This window comes from Eubalaena glacialis, chromosome 17, assembly GCF_028564815.1.
Source record: "Eubalaena glacialis isolate mEubGla1 chromosome 17, mEubGla1.1.hap2.+ XY, whole genome shotgun sequence".
NCBI lineage: Eukaryota > Metazoa > Chordata > Mammalia > Artiodactyla > Balaenidae > Eubalaena > Eubalaena glacialis.
In genome coordinates this window covers 46,402,000-46,412,291 of record NC_083732.1, presented here as the reverse complement: position 1 = coordinate 46,412,291, position 10,292 = coordinate 46,402,000, and the positions used below count along the sequence as shown (strand labels likewise).

Sequence of the window (10,292 nt, the reverse complement as noted above, 5' to 3'; positions counted from 1 at the left end):
ACTCCACACTGCATTTTCATTTCTATAGAGAGTGGACAGGCTTTTGGACTGCAGACCAAGTTTCTTGTGTAATAATAAGAATTACTATCTTGATCATGACCATGGGAAACCAAATTTATATATACTGTACTATACAGAGACAAGACTTTACTAAGTATAAGATAATGTGGAACTCTTTAGTGGTGGTGTTCAAGAGAAATTCGAATAGTAGCCTGAAAATGAGTTTTAACTGCTACTGCATTCTACATATATTTCATTAATAGATGAAATCTCTGTCAAAACATTTATAAATAAGTATATAGTAAAATAGCTTTTCCCCCTCCAAAATACTGCCTGGGAGGAAAGTTCCAAGCTGACTCAAGGAAAAAAAAAAAAAAATACTGCCTGGGAGGAAAGTTCCAAGCTGACTCAAGGGGAAAAAAAAAAAAGGAAAAAAAATAGACCTCAGAAAACAAACATTATATGGTCTTCTGAGCTGCAATCTTCCTGAGTCTATTTTCAATTGGAACAAGTTTTGCAGCCAATTCTACGTTGCTTCAGTGTCCACAGTCCTGAGGGAGTCCTTGAATATCTAGTTCATATTCTACAGAAATCCGAAAGGACCTAAACACCCCTCAACTAATTACACAAGGGAAAACTGATCATGTTTTGTATTAAAATCTATGTGAAAATCAAACACAGTCATAGCCATTCTTTTATCAGTGATGCTACAATAAGTGATGAAAATATATGCACAGCTGTACATGGATCACCATTAAACACAGGAACAAAATGCCATTTGATGCATATTAAATAAGCTCCCAAAAAGCCAATTTGAATATATTTATTTTCATTTACTTTGATACAGCATTGGAAGAGACTGCATATAATGATGGCAACTGCTGCAAACAATACTTGATGCTGCTAAGTGTTCCATTAAGCATCAGGCATGCACAATAGTTACCTTTAAAATTTTCTCATGTATATATCTTAACATTCCTATTTATAAGCTACAATATGTTTAAAGCATTTAGTAATTTTTAAACCAATTATTTTAATTGACCTACATCTAAGTGGGGAAAACCAAAAAACTTCCTCATTTCAACACCCGAAGGTAATATTAAACCTTACTCCCCAAAATTACATATTTAAATTTATTTTATATGTGTCATCCTTAAAAGTCCAAAAGTGGTGAAAATTATTATCACTACTAAATTAGAAGTATGATTTCCCAGCAGCAGTCTACCCGGCACACACAGCATGCCACGCTTCGCGGAATTACATGATAAGAGTGACGTGCTGGTGGCTGCAGATGACAATAATTGAACATATCAGTCTCTTCTCTTCATTCTGGATCTTTTATTTCAAACTAAATAAAGCTTTTCATTAATATAAACTGAAAAAATTATTTTTCCTTTATTTAACATCAATAAGAGTAGATAAAACTAAACACCTTTATTGTCTTCAAGTGTGTGGCAAGAGAGAAAATGTTTCAATCACATTAGGTAATCAGGGGTGGGGAAGGGGGTAGCATTTGTTTTTCCATTTAAGGATTCCAGTCAAATAATCATACACACTTACAAATTCAGATTACTTGGTTCTCGGTCCTTTATGGCTTAAAGCACTGGATTTGAAAACTACTTCAGGTTAAAATAAAGTTATATGAATAACGCATAGGTTGTATATCTAGGAGATCATGCAATAAATAAATGTTCTCGTGTACACTGGAATCTTGGTGATGAAAGGGGTCTGCAGGTGTGAACAGTAATGTTTTTTCGTTTTACCAAGAGAATATGCCCAGCAAGTTCCTTGCTTTGGGCCTATTCAAGATCCTGTTTGTAAGGTCATCCTGATTTTCTCAGATTGAAAAAAGAAGCCAATGTCATAAGACATCTGCAGTGAGGAACTGACGTGCCTCAAGTGCAAGTGCTGTGAGGTCCGAGCTAAGCAGGAGACTCAGGATCCTGCCACCCTGCTACAAAGTCAATTTGGACTACTTGGCTGACTAGAGTATCAAATGCGGAAATGCTTAGAATGACCCACTGGAAATGTTTCCTATATTAGGATCTTTTAAAAATCTATCTGTTCTTTAAATCTATTTCATTTGAGAACTGCCAGGGTAAGATCCACTCACTATTCCTGGTTTTGATATGCCCCTACGACATGAGAATTGAACTGAACTACAATGATTGTAATGTCATCCCTGTACATCCTAGCAAGCTCTTCAGGAAGACTAAGCATTTTGGAGAGGCGCTCGTGATCAACAGCCCCAAACTCGTTGTTGCCCACAGCATGGCGAATTAGATGGGTTGCTGCATTCTGATCCTCAAATACCGATGACATCTTGGCTCTCCTTTCTGTTAAAAGGCCATGCATCTGTCCCAGAGTCACCTTATAGCCACCAACAGCTATTGGCTGTTGGTGATGCATGCCTGTTAGGTACTCGCCCACAATCCTAACCACATCCTGCCTATGCATTGTCTCCCACAATCCATCAGTCGCCAATACCAGAAATTTATCCTGTGGCCTTAATCGGTGGTAAGTTACTTCCGGCTCAGCAGTGAGATAAGGAGGTGTGTAATAATTAGGAGGGATAAACTTGGTATATTCGTTGTCATTCAGCTGGTCTGGGCCAGATTCTATCACTCTCTTTTGAAGGTCAATGCTCCATTTGAACTTTACATCTCCAAAAGCCCTAAAAGGCATCAGTAAGCCAAGTAGCCGATCCTGTTTCACCACACTCTTGGCCTCATTCTTTGGGTGCTCCAATTTCAGGCGTTCCACTTCTCTTTCATTCTGAGCATTGTGGTCATTAGACAGAGTGACTGCCGACCAAGAGCCGTCCTCTTCCTGCACACCCAGCATGGCTCTGCTATCACCAGTATTGGCCACATGAAGGTCAACACCATCCACATGGGCCACACAAGCTGTGGCCCCAGAAAATGCCACTCGAAGCACCAGGTAGTTGAGGAAAGAATTGGGATCACCGACTTGAGCCTCCAAGGAGATGTCGTTATCAAGCCTCTTGAATGCATTAATCAAAGCCTCCTTAACATCAATTTCAGTCGACTCCCCAGTGTTAAGGTCTATAAGCTCTTGCCAGTAAGTCCTCAAGCTGTTGAAATATAACTTGGACGCCTCCTTACTGAAATAGTCATTGGGATGCTTGTGCCACTGGAGAATGGGGAGCAGTGCTCGACCGCTCTCCACCGCATTTTCGATCTCTAGCAAAGTCTCCTGGGGTAACAGAGAAACAGCAATATAATAAAACAGTCTTTCACTGACCGCCTGGGAGCAAGCACAGCCTGCATGGCCATCAAAAACCCCCAAAAGCATCCCTCTGGTCTGCAAGCAGGTTGCTGCACTTCTCCGGTCCTCAATGGGTGCATTCGCAGGCAGCTGATTGCTGTCAAATCCAAGGACAGAACTGACATTTTTGCCATCAAATTCTGGCACTTTGAAACTGTATTCATTAGCTTTCAGGATGCTGTTGACTTGTGGAGGTGTAAGGTAAAATTTCTGTGGTGTGGAAGCATATCTCCTTCCTTGGGTGTACTGCCACCAGCTCTCCTTTGGCCTATAAAAGGTAGCGTATGTCGGATGGGGTGTATATCTCAGGCGACTCTGAGGAATGTAAGGGGGTGAGCAGCAGAGATGTTTGTGGTGGCAGTAACACGCAGTGCCATAGATTCTGCTCAGTTCACAGTTACGGATCAGAGGGAAAAACAGTTGAGTTGGTGCTGGCATGGCATCAGAGAACAGCGGCAGGCTGGAACTTCTGACTGGGATTCCTAGACAGCAAAAGTTATATTCAGATTACTTAATCTATTTTTGCTTTCATAACAAATGTTTAGCAGGTGAATCTACAGGCTCCCTGTGACTCCTAAGGCACTACATTTTACACACATATCATGTACTATTTCTACAGGAAATACTCTGCTAAGCACACCTCCCAATCACTTATGGAGCCAGGCTTGAACTGTCGTCGAGCTTTACTTTTCTCTCTTCCTTGTATTTCTTTGTGCAGCACAAACTGTGCAGAATGTACAATAGATCTGGCTGGGGAGAGTGGAGGAGACGAAGGTTATATAACGTAATGCAGTGGCAGTCTACCTGGCCAATCACCCTTCTCCCTATCCTTAAAAAAGGCCTTGGATCTCCCAAATTGCACAGGGACTTCTCTCATTTATGAAGATCCTGTTTCTAGACCAGTGGTCAATTGTTAGCATTTGATACACACGGCTACTACCATAAAAGTGTTGGGATGCAGCCCCAACCTGTGTGTATTCATGAATTATTTGTGAGTTATATACATATGCTACTACATTAATAATGTTCATTATAACCTGTACAAGAAAAATTTTACATAATGAATAAAAATAGAAGTTCCAAAATGCCCTCCCTGCATCCTAGTAGATGGTCTTGCAAACAATGTTTCTCCAGACCACTGTGCCAATTTGGCAAGTTTAGGGACATAGGTTTGCCACCAATTCACCACATAATCCTGGAAAAGCTGGATCACCTCTTTGAGCCTTGCTTTCCTAAGCTGTACGTGAACACATCAGAGCAGATGCTATCTCAGCCCGCTTCTTGGACTCTGTGCCTTTATAAAAAGTGTGCATTGAAGTGAGGCTTTGATATCAAATGCAGGGTTCATTTATTTGTTGTTTAATTTTAGTGTATTCTTTGTGATAAAACCTAAGTATTCTAGTAGCTCTAAAACTTTGTTAGTAACATAAATGGTCGCAGTTCTGGAATTTAATTTACTTGCTAGCGTTTTCCTCTGCTTATCAGCCATGAAAGAAAGCTACAGAAATGATTTTCGTCTATAACGGATCCCAAGTAGAATTCACCCCTAGAAAAATATTTTCTCTTACATTTTAAAAAAAGGTTATCTATTTGCCCTTGGAAATTAATAAACAGTGAAACAGTAGTCTAATGGTCTAAGGTTTGGCTAAAAAAGGTAGAGCATTATAATCATGAATAAACCAAAATCATATCACTTACTATGTGACACTGAAAACATTTTGCTGGGCATTTATCTAGAAAATTTAATAAACATGTATCATTAATTCAGGTAATTTTTACAAGAAAAGAATCCCTCTTGTAACATATATTTCCCCTGAATTCTTGAGGTATTGCCTCAAAGTATTCATCTGGCCTATAAATAAACAGGCTTTATATTTTAAATAAGAAAACAAATGCAGTAAACAAAAAGGAATAAGGAATATAAAACCATCTGAGTCTTAATATCAACTATTCCTTCCTAAGGTTGAACACATTAAGAAAAAATTTTACAAATATCATAGAGAGTGTTAGAATATATTACATTATTTTCACGCACCCTCTTTTGAAACAGTTAGAAAAAAGATAAGTGGAATGCGGGGGTGCAGAGAAAACACTGAATTTGCTTCTGTAATAAGTCCTGTATAAGCCAGTCATATAGAACCCCTTCTGCATGTGATAGACAGTACCGTTATTTTAACTACACTATTTAAGAAGGGATTTGTTTACAAAATTGAGGACAAGATTAGGCAATAGAAGGAAATGATTAGAATTTTGGAAATAAGATCAATAACTAAATAAGTATTCTGAAAGGCAGTCATGAAAAACAGAAATTCCAGAAGAACAGGAATCTATCAAGACTAACCACTTAACTAACAGCACTTCAAACTGAATACCTGAAAGTCATCCAAAGGTTAAGTGTACATGACTGAGCCAGGAGATGTGCTCAAACGTGGGGCCACATGACGCTGGCTTCCAGATATGAACCATATCTCTTGCTAGGTTTGTATGCAGAAAGCACATTAACTTATTTCATGCTTTGTATAAAGATTTTTTCTGTTATTAAAAATGTAAACAGACACCAATCTTAATGAAAATAAATTTTCTCTGTAACTTTATATACGTTTGCATTTATGCTTACTTTAAAACTTAAGAATCTTAGAGAAAAAAAATGTGTATTTCTGTATGGAATGTGGATTGAATCAAAGTACTGTGCGCATGTGTGTGTGTGTGTGTGTGTGTGTATGTTTGGAGCGGGATCTGACAGATAGATGCATACCAGGATTTGGCTATATGATGTCTGATCAAGGAATAACAAGTCCAGGAAACCCACACTTTCCTTAAATTCCTTTGCTTTGACAATCCTCCTGCTTTTGTAATTGACTGCAAAATGAACTACTGTGGCAAAAAGAACCGATTCATGCAGCAGATGCTTTGAATAATACGTAAATTCAAACAGCAAGCACTCAAATAACATACATTTTTCCTTCAGGCATAAATTCTCGACATTAAAAACAAAAAAGCAGAGAGTGAATTTTATTAACTCTATCTTTCAGTTACTCAGGGGCTTAGCATATGGACTGAGACCCCCAACATGTCTCCAAAAGTCAAATTCTTAGGGAAGTTACCTACTCTGTGATTAATGAACATTCTATCACCACCAGTACAAGTAACATACTCTCTCCATCAGACCAGTTACTACTAGAAGTCGAAGTACTTTCAAATGCTTTCATAAACCATTAAGTGAGCATTCAAAAAACTCTGTATCCTTCTGAATATCCTGTGATTCAACAACAAAACCCCATGAAATCAAAACTTCTGTCGACAAACTTGCTAAATTAATGAAGTAGACGGCTCTTGATGAGGCAATAAGAACAGCAGCAAGGTGCAGTTGTGGTAAAGTGAAGCACTGTCAAATTTTTCAGTTATTTCTGGCCACAATTTCACTTAAAAGGTCCTATCCCATGATCCAGACTTAGCCACCTTAAACGCAGCATCTTAGTCTTAGGCAGATTTTGCCAATTTTGCCAACGACTAATAAGAAAAGATGAGTTGTAACCAGAAACAGGAAAGAGATCCATCCATTCTTACTGATGTGCTCAACAGAGTTTGTGCCAAGAAGTGATTCAACTTCATCAATAAACTCACAGAAGAAATTAGAGAATGCAATTACTGCACCGACTCCAGAGCTCTTTAGCTTTGCAAAGATTTTGGTGTAAACGAAAAAAAACCGCTATACTAATAATTAAATGTGTCAGAACCCCAGTTTACGTAATTTAATTGCATTAAACACCCTGCATAAAGACTCTCTGCGATTTTTCAGCATTTTTGGGCAACGTCTAGCCATTTCACAGCTCCTGTTATCGCTACATGAATGAAGAAACCGGTTGCCTTCGGAAAACACGAAGCCCCACGCCAGCACTTGTTTGATTAGTTTCCTTTATCCCTACCTGAAAATTGCACTCACTAACGCATCAAAGCTATCCTGGTCCAGGATGCCTTTGTCCCCCTTTTTCTATCTAGCTCACCTCTTAATTCCACGCCGACCCACCTAAAACCATCCACACACAAAATCAGTCATCATCCTTCCTGGGTACCCAACGCAGGTAGTTAAGTGAATACCTACCAATTCGTCTGGGCCCGGGACACACACACATTCTCCTGTCATCACAACACGGAGCCGACAACATCCACAACCCGCGCGGACAGCAGCAGCGACAGCAGCACCGGCCCATTGAAAGCAAGGCAGAGATGCTCATTAGAGGAGGCGGCGGCAGGGGAGGCGGGAGCGGAGGAGGGGCGAGGTCTCGCCCCAGCCCGGTGAATGGGGCTAGGAGGGGGGAAGAGGATGGAGGAGGAAGAAAGGGGTGGGGAGAAGAAGGAAACCAAACAAACAAACCCACCCCGTGGGAGAGGTAGAGCTACAGTGGAGGCGGCGGGGGCCCCAACGCCGGCGGAGGCGCGCCCCGGGACCGGCCAGTCCATCCAGCCCGGGAGCGGAGCCCACGGGCGCGCGGCATCCTCCGCCCGCCCACGCCGCACCGGCTTCAGTCCTGAAAACTGAGGGTCGGCCCGCGGCGGCTGCCGGTGGAATCACCCTGGACTCGGGGTGTGCAAGGGGGAACCCTCAGGCAGAGACGCCGCGCCACCTGCGCCGCACCTCCCGGGAGCCCACCCTGCCGCGGGTCCCCACGGCGCCCCCGGCGCTGACAGCGGGCGCGGCGGGCCCGCCCACCACCCCGAGCCTGCGGCTGCCCCCAGCGCCGCCACGCCCGCTGCGGCCCCGACGCCCTCACGCGCACCTGGCGCTCCGGGGCTAGTCCCTCCGCACGCCCGGGGCCGCCGCTCCCCACGCGCGCCGGCCGCCCCCTCACAACTTTGGGCTGGTGGAGGAGGATTCCGGACGGGCCGGCTTGGGGCCCGGAGTAGGGAATACGAACCGGGCACGGCAGGGGAGGAGCCGCTTCTTCTCAACAAGGAGGCGGCCGCGGCGGCGGCACCTCCGGGCGGTCCTTCCACGCAGTCCCGCGCAACTCCCTGTAGCTCGGCCCCTTGCCCCAGCCCGGCCCACTCAGCGACCCTGCCCCGCAGGGCCGCCACCCTACCCCGCCCACACGGTCGGGCCGGAGCTCTTCCCGCCTTCCGATTGGCTGCGCAGTGGCGAGTGGGCGGAGAGGAGGAGAGCGGGCCGCTGCCCGGCGCGTGGGAGCGGAAGAGAGGCGCGCTCCCCGCCAGCTTTGTGACGTCATGGGGGTCAGACAATCCCTTCCATTCCGCGCGAGGTGCCCATTGGTTCCGCGGGCCCGCCTCACGTGACCGCGCCCGCGCCTGGTAGCCTGGTGGAGGGTGGGGCTGCGCGCGGTTACTGGGTTGGCGGCGGAACGGGCTGGAGGAAGAGTCTGGCCCGGGACCAGCGTCCCCAAGCGAGCTGGGCCCCGGGACCGGCTTCTGCCTGCCGGGCAGGCTTCCGCGAATCTCTGGCACCTCGGCGTGGGGCTGGCCGAGCCTCCCCCACGCCTTGCGGGTGGGCCGGGGCTTCGTAGGTTTAGGCTGTTGGGGCGGCTCCCTGCCCAACGGGAAACTGCATTCGCTGCAGTCGCCCCTGCCTGGAATAAAAAGGCGTGATAACCCGGGAGTATCTGTGGCCTCATTCATCTGATACTTTGCAGATTTTAGGAGTGTTGCCGTGGATGATGTTTTCTATCATTTTCTGGACACCTCTCAGAGCCCAGGGAGAGGAAGGCGGTCTAAACAGCAGCAAGAGGAAGTTGTGATGAAGGAATTCTTTCCCTTGTAGAGTAGGTGTGTGCTCACGTTTTCTGAAGGGCTTTGAAATCAGTATTGACTTATTTGCCCTGAATGGTTACAAGGAAGAGGGTAGAATGCAGTCTGCAAAAGTGGGAAGAGCCCTGGACTCTTGTGTCAGGACTTTCATCCAAGTCATTTCCGCTCCATAAGACTCAGTTTCCCCTTCTGTGAGATGAGTTGGATTTGGGGTGGTATTGGCAGTCTGGGGTTAAAGGGAAGACATGTCAAGGGCTATTTCACTTGCTTCTGTCCACACGTAATCCCCTCTTTATGGGAAATGAGCCACTGATAGTGGCTTCTAAAAGCTTCCTCGGAGATGGTATCAGGTAGATCATTGCACTTAACCCGCCTACTGTTAAACAGTTTACTTTGATTTATTAAGCATATCTGCTTACTAGCCAATAAAGTTCATAAAGTGATGTGGGCTGGATATAAAAACTGTCATGTTAACAGTATTGTGGAGTTTTGTTTTTATTAATTTGCATTATCTGATTTTTATGTAATAAAGGAAAATTCTTACAGACACAAAACAGTGCCAGGAACTGGTTCTTTATAACTCCTACATCTTTCCAACTGCCTCCTCTATTCTCTAAATAAATTAGAGGGCCTTTTTGCCCAGCCCCAGGCTGCCCATGGAACTCTTGTGGCTATTTTTATGTGGCCTGCATCCCATTTTACGTGGGTCCATCTGCCTCACTTCACCCCTCCTTTCTACTTCTCAAATGAGCATCCCATAAGTTTGTAAATATTTTTCATTGTCCTTTATTCTACTGAGTATCTGATTTATGTATCTGGTTTTCTGTGGTCTCACAGAGGCAGTATAGGGTGGTACAGCAAAGTGAGTAAGAGCACAGCTGGAGATAGACTGCCTGAGTTCGTCCCAGCTCTGCAGCTTACTGTGTGGCCTTGGGCAACCTCTTCCTGGCTCAGTTCTTTCATAAGTAAGATAGGAATAAAAATAGTAATATTTTAAAACTTTTTAACCTCACAGGGTTGTATTGAGTTGATATATATCATGCTAAGTTAAGTACAAGCAGGTAGTAAGGGTTATATAAGTATCAGCTATTATTAATATTATAGACATGTCCAGATGCATGTGTTTGTTTTAGTTAAGGACTCCTAGCGAGTAGGAAACCCAGACCCTCAAGTGGAATATGTTCTACAGCTAGATACTAAGAAGTCATAATATTAATAGATTGGAGATTCTTAGAACCTTAGGA

General features: G+C 44.0%; 1 protein-coding gene across 3 annotated transcripts; it reads right to left on the bottom strand.

The window, feature by feature from the left end:
- Nucleotides 1–880: 880 nt before the first annotated feature.
- On the bottom strand, nucleotides 881–8,326 carry PDP1 (pyruvate dehydrogenase phosphatase catalytic subunit 1). 3 transcript variants are annotated; one of them, XM_061171601.1, is made up of 3 exons: nucleotides 8,205–8,326; nucleotides 7,391–7,425; nucleotides 881–3,770 (listed from the first exon to the last, which is right to left on the bottom strand). In XM_061171601.1, exons 2-3 carry the CDS (start codon nucleotides 7,419–7,421, stop codon nucleotides 2,113–2,115), a joined length of 1,689 nt encoding a protein of 562 aa, XP_061027584.1. In that variant the 5' UTR covers nucleotides 7,422–7,425; nucleotides 8,205–8,326; the 3' UTR covers nucleotides 881–2,112. The 3 variants fall into 3 exon arrangements, with proteins under 3 accessions (XP_061027584.1, XP_061027583.1, XP_061027585.1); XM_061171600.1 differs by lacking the exon at nucleotides 7,391–7,425 and adding an exon at nucleotides 4,987–5,021 and having other exon boundaries at nucleotides 8,205–8,234; XM_061171602.1 differs by lacking the exon at nucleotides 7,391–7,425 and having other exon boundaries at nucleotides 8,205–8,316.
- Between the last annotated feature and the right edge of the window lie 1,966 nt (nucleotides 8,327–10,292).